Genomic DNA, 17,119 nt, shown 5'->3' on the forward strand with positions numbered 1-17,119 from the left:
GCAGCTGCGGCCGCTCGGCGCACCGGGCGTGGCCGGGGGCGTGGCCGGGGCCGGGGCGGGGCGGGGCCGGGCGGGCGCGCGGGAGGCGCGGAGGGAGGGTGCCGCGCCGAGGGAAGCGGCCTGCGGCGGAGGGAGGGGAGGCTGAGTCCTGGAAGCGGAGCTCCGCGCTGGGACTGGTTCCTTCGCAGCCATTTTCTGTCCAACCAAACAGCCGATTGGAGACGGGAGCCAACCAGGGCTGCATTGGAGGTTTGTGTCTCGCTTCGGCCAATGATCGCTCCTAAACCGACTCCACTTTAGCTCGAATGAAATGTCCGTCTCCTCCCGGCGCCGTCCCCGCCGCCAACGCCGCCGCGGCCGGGGGCACTTGCCTCCCTCCCGCCCGCCCTCCCGCCCGGGCCGGGGCCGGGGCCGCGCTGGCGCTTGCGAGGCCGCTCCCGCTGCGGGCCCGGCCGGGGAGCGGGCGCGGGGCCGCGGCGCGGCTCTTTGTGCTTCGGGCCGAGGAGCGGCGGGACGCGGGCCAGGCCGCCTCCTGCCCGCCACCGCCGAGCTCCGGGCCCTAGGCCGAGGAGGGGGCGCCGGGGCACCGTCGGGCTCCTCTCTCGGCGGCACCCCGGCCGGCTCCATTTTGTGCGGAGAGCCGGGCGGGGGGACGCCGCCCGGACCCCCGGCCCGGATCCTGCCCCCCGGCCTGGTCGCGGCGCGGGGGTCCCCGGGGAGCGCCCCCCTTCCGCCCGCCCGCGGGGGCATGGCGGGGCCAGAACGCTTTGTCTGCCCCGGCACCCCGGGTGCCGCGCGGCGTGCGGGCGGCGGGCGTTGGGCGCGGGCCCAGGGCCTGGGCCGGGCGAGTCGGGGGGATGCGCGCCAGGGGCGTCCGCGCTGCACGGACGAGACTGACAGGTCCGCCCGGCGGTCTGTGGGGCCGGGTCCAGCCCGCGCACCTTCGTGGGGAGGAAGCGAGGTCCCCAGGAGGAAGGAATGGATTTGGTTTCCCCGCAGTCTGGTTTACACGTAAAGAATGCAGCCATCTGGCGGCTTGCGGTCCCTGGACTTGCCCCGAAGGTGGGAAGGAAGCCGTCTGGATTAGACTAAGGTTTTAATCTTCAGTGGGAGGCGGGGAAGATATACCAGGCTTTAGGAGTAGTAGTCTCGGAGAACAAAGAATTACAGAGCACCCACAAGTCGTGTTCTTGCCCGAAGTACTCTAACAAGATGCTTTAAGCAAGGTTAGGTAGCGTATGACCTTAAAAAAAATAGCATCCCACAAACCTGCATGGATTCCACAGTTCATAGGGTTAGTTTCGGCTCTTATATGGAAACTAATCAACAACATAAAGTGATGAGGTAAACTGATCAATATAAGTGGCATTAACAAATAGGGGTTCTATCTGTAAAGTATTGAAAGTTTAGCCAAAATTCCTTAAAAGGCAATTATTCCCTCCTTGCGCTGCTCCTGTAGTTTAATTTAAGGATTATATTGATGCAAAACTCTGGTTGTGGATGCCAAAGAATGGAGGGTGGAGGAAGGGTCTGCTGCTTTTCTTGGATACAAATTTGCATTTCTTTAAACATTAAACAGATGTATGCATTCCCTTGAGCTTTCAGATATATCATAACCTGCCTTTAAGAAAATACATGCCATATGAGGTGATAGTGTTTTTCTTTAATATATAGAATCTAAATATATACTGACTCAACTACTTGGGTGAATGATTGTGGTGAAGTGTGGCACTCCCCGCCCCCCCCCCCAGCAAAAATACATAAATATATATAGTTCCTATATTTTAAGGGTTCTGAGGATTTTTTTCCCCAGAGACACCCTTTAGAAAATAACAATTATAGCTATAAGGAAGGAATTTTCTGGGCAGCTTTGGGGTTAGAAAGATGACAATATTTGGAATGAAATTAGAAATTGCTTTTAAGATTATAGCACAGTAGACAATGTCAGCCAGTCTTTGCCGCCTGGACCCTTGTAATGGCATTTAAAAATTCAATTCAGTGGTTACAGTTTTTTCAGCTGTTCACTAGGCTTCATCCTTGAATGCATATCAGTAATTTTTCTTTTAAAAATTAACACTGAAAATATAACGTTTTTATTCCCCCTTGTTTCACTTGAAAAAAAGGAAAAGAGCAAATGAGAAATGGAGATTGTACCATTGTAACTGATGCCAATTTATTCAGCTGTTTATGCCTTATAGTGAGAATGAAGTGCTATTGAGATGCAGTTTTAGTCCAAAATGGTGGTTAAAATGATAAATACAGGTCTTATGTGATTGTGGTGGTGTTCTCTGGACCACATGTATCTTCTTCCCACTACAATCTGAGATATTTAATTTAAAAACAGTGTATTCTGAAATAAATTTGTCTCCCCTTTTGAGCTTTTGGACCCTAAATCTCACTCTAAAACATTAAGGAAACCGTCACCAAAAAATTAAGTTGGTAAGTGGGGTGCTTGTATCTTGGTGTTGATATTTTAAATAGTTTAGATATGTAATTTTTGGTCTCTTGCATATTATATAATTTGATGTGTTGTGATGAATATTTATGATGAACATGACTAAATATAGGGTTATGTTGGAAAAGCAATACCTCCCCCCGATGCGTTAACTTTTTTGTAAGTTCTCCAAAATATGTCTTCCAATTCAACATTTATTGGGTGCTTGCTTTTTGCACCATTTTGTAACCATGTACTCCATTAAATAAAAATAGTGTAGGTAAAATTATTCATGCTTTTTTAAATCTTGCTAGGAAGAAAGCCTATAGGCTTTGCTTTTTGGCTACTAATAGATGTTTGTCTTCTAGGTTGAAATTGGGCAAGGAAGGATTAGACCCCTTCTTAGACAGGTGTTCTTGAGTACCACTGACAACACGGTTCACACAGTATTTCATGACAGTAAGTATGTTTTACCCTTGGTTGTTAATTAGGTTTGAACAGTAATTAGTGGGAAACAAAATTATAACTGATTTATATTGGAGCTTCCTGATTGGAGATTCCCTCTTTTTAGTGACTTGCACGTATTAAGTGTTTCCTCGGGGCCCCTGAGTGTTGTCCCAGCTCTCAAGAGGCTGTCTGTTGAGCTGGTAGGGCTTTAGTCAAATTGGATACTTAGAGGAGAGTTATGTGTGGAAAATGCTGGTTCTAAGGGTAACACAAGTGAAAAGAAGAGAGATGGGGTTGGCCTGGGTAGTTGGGAATGTTATGGAGGGAGCCATAGGGCTCAAACTAAGCCTTGAAGGATGTGTAGGGTTGGATAGGTGGAGGGTATCACCAAAAGCAAAAGCTGAAGGCAGGAGTGTGTGACTTATGTTTAGTGGTTGAGAAGTAGATCTGCATGGTCTAGGTGGGGATTTCATAGGATAATCTAGTGAAGAGATGCCACTTGGCCTGTCTGGATACTTGGTTCTGAATCTGCTACTCTATCTGTGATGTCACGCATGTCACGACTTCTTTGAGACATGATTGCCTCACTCCTAAAACAAAAGAACTGTACCTGGTGACCCCTAAATAAAGCAAAAGTTTTTTTCCTTTTTTTTTTTAAATCAGCCTTGAAGATAGAGTTGGAAACCAGTTTATTTAGGTTAAATAGGGGGACTACTCATGTAAAGCCATGAAAACTAGGTTTGGATCTGATGGGAAGACTTTTAGAACCATTATAGGTTCAAGAGCTATAGAAACAATGTTTCAGCGAGTTTAGTCTTAAAACAATATGTACCCAGGTGGGTTGGGTATTAATCCAGTGGAGATAGAAAAGGAAGGGCATATCCGGAAAACGTTTTAAAATAGGTTATAGATTAGGTAGAACTTGGAGGAGGGGGGGAAACTTAAGATGACACTGGTATAAATAGCCAGGAAGAGTTCAGAGATGGCATTATTCTTAATAGAATTGCAGTAGTTCAAAAGGAGCTCTTATCCATTGCCTCCTTGCAGGGGATGGAGAAAGTGAATTTCATTTTCCAGTAACTTAAGTTTGCAGTGGTGGCATAGCAGACATATTTTACAGGCATCACTTGCTTGAGTGACAGTCAAGATATGGCTGTAGATGTAGGATTTATGAGCATAGAAGTGACATTTAATGATTTTATTAAGAAAGTAAAGGGAAGAAAGAGAGAAAATGATTGTTGGATAAAACTAACAGTTAGGAAGTGGGAAGGAAAGAATATTGCTTTGGAAACCAGGAAGAAAAGAATTCCAGGCATCACTGTGGGGTCAGCAGTGGCCAGCACTACAAAGAACAGTCAAGTAGGATGAAGGCAAGATCATTGGCAAATTTTGAGAGCAGTTTCAGTATCATGTTGGGGTGGGAAAGCATATGTTTTGGAGTCTACATAGGAATGAAGAGGTATGTAAGGACTGTCAGGGTGAGAATGATAGCCAGACAGGGTGTGGAGCAGACCTAAGGTTTTATATGTCTGTATGCACTAATGTGTGTTTAATTAGGGAGACTAAGCATGTTTAAGGAAGAATGAAGAAGCTGGTATTAGAGATGAGGAATCTTTGTATTATTTCTTATCTTCAAAGAGAGATAAAAAGGAATTGCTGGAGAGAACAGGTGAAAGGGGTTATGTGAGAGAGGACACTTTACACCTGGGAAGAATAATGAGAATTGTATTTGAAGGGACAGTGATAATACTAGGTTAAATTTGCTGAGTTCTTACTGTGTATCATGCACGTGCTAAGTGCTTCTTACACAACTTCACTTCTCATAGCAACTTCATTTTAAAAATGGGCAAGTTGAAACACAGAAAGAATGGTAAGTGAAGATAAACAGCTAGACATCGGAGCCAAACTTCAATCCCAGGTAGTCTGTCCTAAGCCAGTGCTCCTAGTCAAGCCTTCTGGTAAGACTAACCTGAAACCAGGTGCATTTCTTAACATTTTGCAAATACTGTCCTTGCTTGAGAAGCATCTTTAAATGTTTTCAATATACAATCAGTAGATTCAGAATTTAGAGGGGGAAAAATTACAGATTTAGGCTTAAGGACTATTTGAAAAACTGTCAGGAACAAACACTGTAAAGTACTTGGATCTGAGACTCTGGACTTCAGTTCCATTTAGTGTGCCACCTTTGGCAAATCATTAGCCTCATATAACCTCAATTTTCTCACCTGCTTCGTGGGGTCATGAGCATTGCATGAGATATTTAGAAAGTGTTCCATAAATGCTAAACATATTAAAGGGGTCACTATTTATTCCCTCTTTGTTGTCTGGATGGAATCCAGCACTTTAGCTTCTCTGTTCTTATATCAGGCCTGTAAGTATCACACTGGACATATTGGTCCCACTAAACATTCCTGGTCACCAACTTCATCTAGGCTCTTTGCATCGCTCAACACTCCTGTTCCCTTTTGCATTCTCCGGGGAGAGCCATCTGTCTGCCCAGCTGTAAGAATCCCAGTGTTATCCTTGGTTCTTCCTCTAGCTCCTATTCAGTCAGTCACCAAGTCTGTTGATTTTACCAGTGAAAAAGCTCTGTAGTCTCTCTGCTTCTGATCTCTAGTGCTGTTGTTCTGGACCAGATGCTGGGAATGTTCATCATCTGGCCTGAACGCATGCCCTAAATGCAGCATTATGGTCCTTATTGGCCTTTTGCCCCCCTTCTTGCTCCCCTCCAGTTCATTTCCTGCACTGGATTGTCAGCCAAAGTGATCTTTTAAAAAAGAAATCTGATTTGCACTCTTCTGCTAAAAATCTTCTTGTCCACAAGGTACTTCATCCGGCCTCTACTTAGCTCATTCCAATCCACCAGGACTATTTCTGTTTCCTTTGCCAGGGACATTCTTTCCCCTCTTTCTTTGCCTGATTGCTATTCATCTTTCAAGTCTCAGCTTAAATGTCATTTCCTTAAGATAGCCTTCCCTCGACTCTTTAGACTAGTGAGTCCTTTACGGGATAAACTCCTAAAGCCTGTAACAAAACATCTTTGTTTTCCTTAGCACTAGCAACTAATTATTTGTAATTATTTAATAGCTATATATAACATTTAGTGAGTACTCCTGTTGTACTACGCTATGTCTTAACATGGTAAGTCCTAGTCTCATCTCGGTTGCCAGTAAGTAGCAGGGAATTCAAAGCAGGTGATCTGATTCCAGAGCCTGTGCCCTGGAAATACTAAGAGGCTGTACTCACCACCCCTTTCGCCTGTCCCCATTTTACGTAACATTTGTCTTCTCTGCAAGATGAGGACAGAGACCTTGTCTTTGTTGTTGACCTGTGATGTTGTCAGCACATAGCACGGACCTGATAGTGAGTGCTTACTAAGTGCAAATATTGGTAAATATTTATTGACTGGCTTACTTACAACCTATAATCTACTTTGTAAATTTTTATATAAGTTTTAGACCTAGAAAAAACCTTTGGGATAGATCTAGCAAGTTTTTCCCCATCATTATATATATAGGAGAGTAGCTAGCACATTGTAAGCATCAAAGATGAGGCTAATTTGTTGAATGGAAGATTCTAAGAGCCTAGGGGATTCAAAGATGGGAACATTAATTTTTGGTTTGCAGAGTTGCATAAATCAGAAAGAGTTCTGGAGGATGGAGGAACACTGGGATTGAAGTATGCAGCAGGAGTTTAATGGTGGAAAGGTAAAGGAGAGGAAGACACCAAGTGCAATGAGATGACAGAAAAGCTAAAACTTGCAGAGCACCAAAGACACATACAGCTAAGCAGATGACGTGTGGCTTATTTTCAAAGGAGAGAGGACAAGATCTCTGACATCTCCTGAGTACACTGTGTGCCAAACATTGTCCTTAGCAGGTTTCTATTCTTTATTTAATTCTGACAACTCTAGGAAATACTTTCAGAAATATTTTTTAGAAGACTGAAGTTTAGAGGCTAATGCTATTAATCCCAATGATAATCTTGCTGCTAATTCCAGTGCATGACAGGATAATGTGATTTAAATCGTTTGCCTTTAATACTTTTTTATGTTGTATTTGTAAATTGATTAATCTCTCAGATCATGGTTATTTAAACAGAGTCCTGCTCATCAGCTAATTTAAAAAAGACTCAGGCTATCCTGTAGACATAGCAAAGGATTTGTTACTGACCCCTCTCCCCTTCCCAAAAAAAACAAACTACATTTGTTTCCAGATGTAGGCTCTCAGACAACCACCTCAGTCTTGTCTCCTGCATCTTCATCTCCCCTAGGGCATTCTGAAAATTCATCAATTCACAACCATCCTAATTGAGCTCTCTTTCATGGCTAATAAATCCATCATCATATCTATTAAAGACTACTCTACTGGTATCTTTTTAGCATTTAAGGATCAAAATAGCATTTTATATTTGGGTAATATTTCATACTTATTTATATATTAGCTATTTAAGATGGGAAAGGCAGAATTGGTATTTCCATTTTATATAGAAATAACTTTTGACCAGTAGGGACATTTGTTTTCTGGAATCAATAGGAGAGTCAAAATCAGAACTCACAGACAGTTGTTTACCTCCTCTTAGAGGCTACTAAAAAGCATCAATATTATTTCACAGATTATTAAAGGTAGATGAATTCTATTCTCTGCTCCTTTAAAACAGCTATATAAATTATGGAAATGTAGCTTTATTTACAGTTTGATAACACAGTCAATAGATGCATCAAAGAAACGCCGTTGTTATTGAAGACTTGGACGTTAGCTTGGTATTTTAGTATTAGATTAAACCAACAGAGATGGAAAAGAAGACGTGTTACATAAGGATTCAAATATTGCAATTAATAACATTGTGCTGTGTCCTGGGCCTTGATAAACATTTAGGATCAAGTGTCTCTTCTTGATTTGGCCTGAAAGCATGTAAAAATTGCACTTAATTTTTGCTATACTTTTTATCCAGGTAATGCATTCAGAATTTTTCCATCCACAAATAGTCAGTCCCTTATTGTTTTGAATAGTATTATTTGCAAAACAGAAAGACTTCCAGGATTTGCCATGTTGGTGAAATGAAATAGAGACAGTTCAGGGCTGATGGTTCAATTTTCTTTTCCCCCAGATTTTCCCTCTTAGAATTCATTTACATCTGAGCAAAATTAAGCAGACTTCTTTTAAGATGGTCATTTTTGTGGTTATCATATTCCTATCTTTTTTTGTGTGTGGTTTTCATTTTCCTATCTTTATATGCAGATCTCTAATCTCCCTGACCCCTCCTTTTCTTTTTCCTTTAAAGACTCAAAAATTTGAGAGAGGGGGGAAGATAAAATTAACCTTTGACTAGAATTAGAGTTGATGAGCTTGTTCAAAATGTGGGTGTACTTTTGGGTTGCATGGGTACAGAACTGTGCAAAGAATCCATATGCTTCTCATACCAAACAACAGTTTGTACCAAAACATTGTCTGTTGTGGAACTTCTGTGAGACAGTAAAGAAAGTCTGCAGCAAGAGCAAAGGAGTTTGCATAGGAATATCAGGTTTTAGCAGGAGAGCTGAAGGTGGTGGATATAGGTGACTTCCAGGGGACTACTAAGCTGATTTTGGCTTTACTTGTGATTCCAGGGATAAATTAGGTTGTAAGTCAGGGTACCTCTATGATATCTGAGGATTATGCAATTGAAAAGATAGAGCTGTGTGTTTTAGATTCATTTCCTTGTTTTGTTTCCCTGCTGGTCTTAGGCTTATCACTTATGGAGGGTAGATAGGAGACTCCTGAATCACTGGCAAATTATCAAAAGGTTTCCAAATCAGGAAATATACATGTTTTCTTTTAGTAAGCTTAAGGCTATGAAAAATGTAATTGATCCATCCTAGGACAGTTTATGAGCATTGACTCTATTATATAATTTTTAGACAAGTTTAACTGAAGAGTATTGAAAACCTTTTTTCCTCACAGATGGATGGTGACAGCTCTACAACAGATGCTTCTCAACTAGGAATTTCTGCAGACTATATTGGAGGAAGTCATTATGTTATACAGCCTCATGATGGTAAGAAAGCCACAGAAAAAAATTCACAAGTAGAAACAAATTAGAAATGTTATTGATGTGATGTTTTAGGGTTACTTTTGTCTTTACAGTAAAATTAGTGATCTTGTGTCACAGTTCAGTGATAGTCTAAAACGGTATACTGTGCTATTTTTTATTAGAAGTAGTCTTCAAAAGAATGACGGGTTCTAGAAAAGAATTCTTTAAAAGTATGCCTTTTTAAAGCTGGTACACTTTAAAAAATTTTTTGTTACTAATTTCCTATTTAAGCATTAAATATAGCAAATTCTAATTCAATTGATACAGTAAATTGAATAGTTTTTAGAGGGTAGGTGGCCAGCTGTTATGTTTCTAGTATTATGAATAGACTTATTTTTGTTTTTTATTCATTATTGAGTTTGAACTATGTCAGGTACTAGAATGTCAGTATTATATTGACCTATCAGAAATAATTTATTTTGTGGCATTATGATGTGTAAGATTAAAAAACTATAAGATATATTTTTGTAGAAGGCAGCTGGGTGGTGGGTGATTGTTCATCCTAAAACAGGTACTCAAGTTAACTTTGATAACATCATTTTAAACATATAAAAGTGTGAATTGAGTCAGCTTAAGTACCTTTTTTATTTAATAAAGAGTGAGAAGTTTACTTACAGAAGAACATTGGATTACTGCTATAGCTTTGCTCAAAAACTATTACTGGGTCAGTAATGGTCAAGTCCAGTTTTTCCATTCTTTATAAACTTGGCTTTGGGTAAACATACAGCCTCTTAATCTAGCAGTTTGCCTGGAGCCATAGTTCAGTGTAGTCTCTAAGTTTTATAGCTAAGTTATGTAACAGATATTTATGAGCACCTTCTCTGTTGAAGGTGCTATACCAAGTTCTAGGAAGGACACAAAGCTGATCCCTGGCCTCAAGTAGCAGAAATCTAAGAGGGGGAATGAGAAATAAGAATCATAAAGTATGTCAGAGAAAACACACAAAGAAGCACTTGTGATATTTTGTGAAAGGAGAGATCAGTTCTGAAGGTGCTGTGGAGATGGATTTGAGCTTTTTGGAGAATAGGTAAGTAGGATTTAGTAGGCAGAATTGAGGATAAAAGTATTCTAGGCAGTGGGTTTGAAATTAATTAAGAGGTTCAGTTACGGCCCTAAGAAAACTGTGAAAACAGCTATCCAAATCTCTAGAAATGACTAGGAAATAAACCAGAATAATTCTTAGATTGTTTCAGGTAGTCTTCTCTATCTTGAAGTATAAATTACGAGAAACTTTAAACTGCTATTTTTATTTTAGATACTGAGGACAGCATGAATGATCATGAAGACACAAACGGTTCAAAAGAAAGTTTTAGAGAACAAGATATATATCTTCCAATTGCAAATGTTGCAAGGATAATGAAAAATGCCATACCTCAAACGGGAAAGGTAATGCAGAGGAGAAATTTGACTAGGTTTTTTTTTTCCTTGGGGATGGGGAGGCGGGGGGTGTAAAACTACATGAAAATGTAATTCATGAAAATAATTAGCTATTGATTTCAGTCATTCAGCCTTTCAGCTAAATATTCCCATTCTACATACCTAGTTACTGAGCAGTGTTCCAGTTTCAGTTCTCTCATGTCCTCCAGTGCTCCCCCCTCCCCACGTTACTGGAAGCAGATAAAACAGAATTAAGAATTACTTTAAAAATAGGTGCATTGTCAGAACTGACAGGTTTGGGCATATGAAGTTGTAACTTTCATAATGTTGTAGCAAAATTGGGTCATGTTAGGCTGATATGGATGTAGTGAGGACTTTCCCCTAAAATCCTTATACTTGGAAACTGTATATAGTTATAAATATTAATGTACATTTAAATTCAGCTGGCGTGATTTTTAAAAATAGTTTTGTCGTATGAGACAGCTGTATAAACAGTATTAATAAGTTTTAAGAACTCATTGTCACTCTACTTATCACTTGGTCTGAACTAAAATCCATACTTTATGTTGTTTTATATTGCATAATAAGCTTTTCTCTCACTTTATTATAGCTCAGAAAATACTTAGGAAAGTAATAAAGCTTACAAAGAAATACATTATTAAAATATATCACCTGAGATTTCCTTCTAATGTTTTAAGGGAAGAAGCACAAGTGCTGATGTTGCTTCCTGGGCCGGGCCTGTGCTGCCTGGTACTGTGGCCACTAGCCACATGTGGATATCAAGCTCTTGAGATGCTGGCCAGTCTGAACTGAGATGTACTGTAAATGTAAAACACACCCCAGAATTTGAAGGCTTAGTATGGGAAAAAAAAAAATCTCAATTTGAAAATCAAAAAAAAAAATGAAGTTTATAGTTGATTGACAGTATTTAAAATATCTCAATTTTTAAATTGATTCTGTGCTTAAATAATATTTTCAATTTATTAGGTTAAGCAAAATATATTATTAAAAACAATTTCACCTGTTTTTTTTTTAGTGTAGCTGCTAGAAAATCTAGTTATGAATACAGCTCTCCTTATATCATCTTGCTTAACTGCATTTATGCAACTCTTGTGACTTTTCTCCAGGATGTAAAATAGGCATTGAGGTGAAACACTGTAGGTTTCAGCAAGGATTTTGTCATTCCTGTTAGAAGTGGCTTTGGAATTGCATAATTTAATCCACTAGAACCCTAAGAAGAGAATTGTTTTTATAATGAGATGGCAGGTGTATGCTGCTTTTGGTAGGCTTTTTTTTTTTTTGTAAACTCAAAACCTGTACCTGACACTTTGTATCTTCATTAATAAAAATGTCACCAGATTATTTCTCTCCCTTGTAAGTTTTATATGAATTCAGTGTGTGGTTTGTTTTTAAAAATTTTCTGGTGTCCTCATTGGTGGAAATGCCAGGGCAGAGAAGTGGTACCTAAGCCTAGCCCATAGTACACTCCAGACATGACAGGATTGATTTTCTTAGGGCACTTAGTTAGTAAGAGTTTCATCTTTTGGGGTAGTAGGGACATCCAGTGGTTGCTTTTTACACCTAAAGTCTATTTGTTTTCTGTGAATAGTTGTCAGGTCTTCTCTTACTTATATTTGAGTTTTTACTCTCACTCTGAGAGTTGGAATTTTGATAGCACATGTTGTGTCCATGTTATTAGCATATATATTAAAGATTAAAGGTTAACTGTAATAAATTGAAATTTATTATTCTGAATAGTCTTTTGTTTTTGCAGGTTGTTAGGAAGGTGATGGTTATATTCCCTGCAGATTAACTTACGATTTTTCTCTTCAGATTGCAAAAGATGCCAAAGAATGTGTTCAAGAATGTGTAAGTGAGTTCATCAGCTTTATTACATCTGAAGCAAGTGAAAGATGCCATCAAGAGAAACGGAAGACAATCAATGGAGAAGATATTCTCTTTGCCATGTCTACCTTAGGCTTCGACAGTTATGTAGAACCTCTGAAGTTATACCTTCAGAAGTTCAGAGAGGTAAGTAAAGTGTCTTCCATTATGCTTTTAAGAAAATGAGGTACTCTGTTTACTTTAACTTTTTATATGTATTACTCATTTCTCAGAAGTATGTAATCACTTATATTACTATACTTAAATATTAAATAGTAAGTCCTTTCTTTTTTCTCAATTACTCATGACAGCATAGTTAATGATTAAGAGCATGGATTCTGGATTCAGACCACCTGGATGCTGAACTCTGTGACCCTGAGCAGACTATTTAAGTACTTTTGGCCTTGGTTTCCTGGTCTGTAAAGTGAGGCATATAATAGTACCTACCTCACAGAGTTATTGAGAGGACTAAGTAAAATAACCCACATACAGCACTTAGTTGGCATTTAGTGAGTGTTCGATAATGTTAGCGCATGCTGTTATTGTTATTAATTTAAAGAGATAGCATCTCAAAGCTTGGGGCCTTTTAAATAAAGAAAAGGGAATTATAATTATATCCTTTTCTTATTATTGGTTGAATTTTTCTACATTTCCTATTTGGTTTTTCTTTGCCTGTGGTATGAATTTTGTGAAAATGAGTTGAGATCAGCATATTTATTTCCACACTCCAACTTGGGTGTCACATTCACATTGCTTTCAAAATATTTTCATAATATCTTTAGTGTTGGAATCTCATTCAATTAGTGATATCTGCACAGAGTGATTAAAGTAGGAAAAGAATGTGCAAATTCTTTACAGAACTTTTCCAAATCTTCAGCATCGTTAGAACCTTAGCGTAGACAGAAACTAGTAGGTCTTTGATCCAAACTGTAATTTTGATTTAGGAATTTTAAACTACAGACTGGATACTACAGTACTGCATAGTTGGCTGATGTATATAGTTAAATGTATATATGTATACGTTTGTGTATACATATGTATGTGTATATATAGTTAAATGATAACTTGGATCATGTGTAGATTTATAGCTGATTATTTATAGTATTCTGCAGACTACATCTGTAAGTAGACTTCTGTTTTCTTTTTGATGTTGTGTGGAATTAGAATAATTTACTTTTACTCATAAGTATTTTAGATTTTCTAGGTCATTATTAACATTATTAACTTGTGATGACTACTTATATAAAAAGTTAGCATTTTGAAGGGCTTCTTTATGTGTTATTAACCAGAAGTGTTAATAAATACTCTTTCTTTTGTAATAATAAGAGCTCCTAATTTTAGGAAATAAGATTCTCATTTAGGAAACATGTCTTCTGTTTTGGAGTTTTTTTTTTTATTGAATACCAGTGATTACTTTTTTAATTTTCCTTCCCCAGGCTATGAAAGGAGAGAAAGGAATTGGTGGAGCAGTCACAGCTACAGATGGACTAAGTGAAGAACTTACAGAGGAGGCATTTAGTAAGCAGTGTTATGCTACATGTATACAACTGAATTGTTCTTACACATCATGTAGATTGTTGGAAGTGATTAATACTATATGTCAGTAGTGGAACTTTTGGAATAGTAGCACTGTTTTTTTGTTTTTTTAAGCACTGTGTGTTTTGATATAGCACTATTTTGAATACCTCTTACTAGTTCCTGCCCTTATATTTGAAGTCGGTGAAGGATAAGCATAGAAATTTTAATTCTGCACAGATTATAATCTTTTACCAATAGTTCAGACTGACTTCAGTAGCCCTAGTTTTTGGTTTAAGATTCACACAGGATAGAATATTGAAAATTGTTGTTTATAATATAAAATCTTGGGATTTAAATAAATTTGAATTGAAGATTTCTTAAAAATTAAGTCATATTGGTGAAATAAAAGGTCTATGGTGGTATTTCTCATAAAATTTATATGTATATATATTTCTCATATTTAAAATATATGCTGCTTAGATATGTAAGTGTTGCTCCCAGCCCAGCCTTATAGTGTAGGTCTACTTATGAATCAGAAATTCCATCCAATCTTTTCTGCACATGGGCAATAACTATAAAGTACACTGTAGAGAAATGAAGATTCAGAAAATCAGAAAATGCTATAGGGAAAAAAAGGTGCTTTTTAGGGAGCTTTTTTTAAAGTGAAAAAAATGACACAACCTTAAGGTTCAGGCCAAGAAAGCAGATGCTTTTCCTGCTTTAACTTTTTTTTTTTTTTTTTTTTTTTTTTTTTTGTCTTTTAGCTAACCAGTTACCAGCTGGCTTAATAACTGCAGATGGTCAGCAACAAAATGTTATGGTTTACACAACATCATATCAACAGGTAAAGTACCTTCTTTGTATTTAAATTCTTTAAAAAATTATATTCATTGATTTTTCTTTAAAAATCACAGGTAGTTAACTGTTATTATTAAGAATCTGATAAAGAAGGGTGTTAAAATTGTTTTCTTAAAATATAACTGTGTACAGTATTCTCTTATAGTTAAAAATATGTACACAGATGTTCATATTGTCTGTGCTCTGTATCCTGGGTTCCACACCCATGGATTCAGCCGACAACGGATCATGTGCTGTTTTCAATCTGTAGTTGAATCTTTAGCTGTGGAATTGATGGATGCAGAGGGCCAACCAAGGGACTTGAGCATCTGCACATTTTGGTATACACAGAGCATTTTTAAACCAATCCCCCGTGGATATTGAAGAGACAACTGTATTTGCATAGAATATTTTTATAAAGATACACAAGAAGTTAGTAAAGTAGTTCCCTTAGGTAGAGTGAATGGAGATTTGGGTTGGGAACTAGACTTGGTTTTCATTGTCTATTATTTTTATTCTTTGAATGTCTATAATATATTGCTTTAAACTATTTTTTCTTAATTCTACTCAATTTGAACTTTCAAATCTTAGATTTCTGGTGTTCAACAAATTCAGTTTTCATGATCCGAAGAAATGATGGAATGGAGAGCATAGAGAAAGTGTATGATTCCAGAACAGAGACATTAGAAGGAAATGACTGGTGAAAAGATGTCTCTTTGTACATTAAATAGCTGTAATGTAGCTTCCCAATGCTTGACTAATTGAGGTGTTAATTCTGACTTGAGAATCTTTTTCATGAATGATTTTAAAGAAAAATTTGGATTTTAAAGGTATTAAAATATTTTTGTTTTGTACAAGAGTTTGTTGCTCTGTATGACTCCTGTATGCATTGTATATTGCAATTTATTACTGTCAGAGATTTGTAGACAGTTTCTTATTTTCATATTGAATCATGTTACTTTTGTAATTCAAGTAAGCAGCTGGGTTAATTCATGATGTTTGCCCTTTTAATAAAATATAAGGGTAGAGTTCATTTTGAATGCAAGTTGCCTTTATTATAAATTTTAGTTTGTCTTGGTTATATAATATCTTGCATGATAACCTAGCTAGATTTTTAGCATTTGCCATATTTATTAAAATTAATCTTTTTGTAAAACATTCATAGCTTAAGCAACACCATTTTTAAAAAAATGTAATTGAGAAATTAAGTGTGAATGCAGAAGCAAATATTGTCTGCCCTATTCAACTTGGTGCCCATTAACAGTGTTTACACTGTTCATTATGCCTGTTAAGATAGTTTTAATTCACTGGAGCTTTTGTTAAGACTAGATTTGTTTTTGAGTTAGATTATTGAGTGTTGGAATTCATTAATAAGTTTAATGTAGTTCTAGTGCTCTTGAAATGGTGCCCCTTTCATTTGGTATATGGTTTTTCCAAAGCTTATCTTCAAATACTATATAGTATCCTCTTCCAGAGGAGGAATTTTATAGTCTGGTGGTAAAGGTCCTCATTTTACCTTTCTAATTGAAATGTCAAGTTTCCTATTATACTATGGGAACCAAGAAACGTCAGACATCATTGTGTGCGCACAGACCTTTTCTGCATGGGTGAGTGAATGAAATGAGCAAAGTGAGTGCTCCGAATGGTGTGAAAGAGAAGCTGCCAACTTCTAGTGTGCTGTCTTGATCTTTGCAATAAACTAAACTTAGATAACATAACTCTGTATAATTTAGTAGTATGTACTTGGGTTGTTCCTTTTTTAAAGTGAGGATTTTATTTTCTCACTTTTTTTTTGGTGGTAATTAATGTGAGTATTTGGGTTTTTTTAAATCAACAATTGCTCTTGTATAGTTTGCCTAAAAGGCACCTTAAGTGAATGTCATCCTGGAAGGACATTCAAATTTATGAGGGAGAAACAATTTCCCAGCTATAGGCTGAACAGAAACATTTACTTTGCCAGAAGGAACTTTTGGGGACACAATTGGGATAATCTGAAGTTAGTAACTCCCTCACTACCTTCCCATTTAAAAAATAATCTTCATTACAGAAAATTCAAATAGGCAAAAAAAGGGTGGTTAAGCAAAATCAGCCATCATCCTACTATGTTACGATAGCCAATGTTAATATTTTGGTAAATATCATTTGTCCTTTTACTTTGCTAAATATGTATATTTTTATAAAAATGGGCTCATACTTGCATACTGTTTTGTATTCTGCTCTTTTCACTTAACAATATATTGTGAACATTTTTCCCAGGTCATTATACAGTCTTCTATTTTTATTTGTTTATTATTCTGTTGTATGGCTGAAACATTATTTATTTAATCCTATATTGGACATTTTGACTATATACATCTTTTCACAGTTATAAACAACACTTCACTGAATCTTGTGTACATTCATGAGTGTTTCCTTCAAATAGATTCTTAGAATTGTTGGTTTAACAGATAAGCAAAAATTTAAGGCTTTTGATACATATATAAATGTATTTTTGAAATATCTTCCATTTGATCCTGGCAGTATGTCATTATATAACTGATAAAAGCACTT

The 17,119-nt window shown here is 37.6% G+C and overlaps 2 protein-coding genes across 4 annotated transcripts in view; one reads left to right on the forward strand and one right to left on the reverse strand.

Moving 5' to 3' along the window:
* Window positions 1–110: 110 nt before the first annotated feature.
* NFYB (nuclear transcription factor Y subunit beta) lies at window positions 111–16,768 on the forward strand. 3 transcript variants are annotated; one of them, XM_072973103.1, is made up of 8 exons: window positions 111–249; window positions 2,803–2,893; window positions 8,824–8,917; window positions 10,209–10,339; window positions 12,164–12,361; window positions 13,651–13,732; window positions 14,497–14,576; window positions 15,161–16,768. In XM_072973103.1, exons 2-8 carry the CDS (start codon window positions 2,888–2,890, stop codon window positions 15,191–15,193), a joined length of 624 nt encoding a protein of 207 aa, XP_072829204.1. In that variant the 5' UTR covers window positions 111–249; window positions 2,803–2,887; the 3' UTR covers window positions 15,194–16,768. The 3 variants fall into 3 exon arrangements, with proteins under 3 accessions (XP_072829204.1, XP_006205947.1, XP_015096130.1); XM_006205885.4 differs by lacking the exon at window positions 111–249 and adding an exon at window positions 283–1,062; XM_015240644.3 differs by lacking the exon at window positions 111–249 and adding an exon at window positions 1,100–2,439.
* Window positions 11,009–17,119, reverse strand: part of HCFC2 (host cell factor C2) — a 52,869-nt gene continuing 46,758 nt past the window's right edge. Inside the window, exon 16 of the mRNA XM_072973083.1 lies at window positions 11,009–11,149. Within this exon, the coding sequence (XP_072829184.1) occupies window positions 11,016–11,149 (134 nt within the window). The 3' untranslated portion in view covers window positions 11,009–11,015. The remainder of the gene's footprint in view (window positions 11,150–17,119) is intronic.

The sequence above is a fragment of the Vicugna pacos genome, chromosome 12 (genome assembly GCF_048564905.1).
Source record: "Vicugna pacos chromosome 12, VicPac4, whole genome shotgun sequence".
Lineage (NCBI taxonomy): Eukaryota > Metazoa > Chordata > Mammalia > Artiodactyla > Camelidae > Vicugna > Vicugna pacos.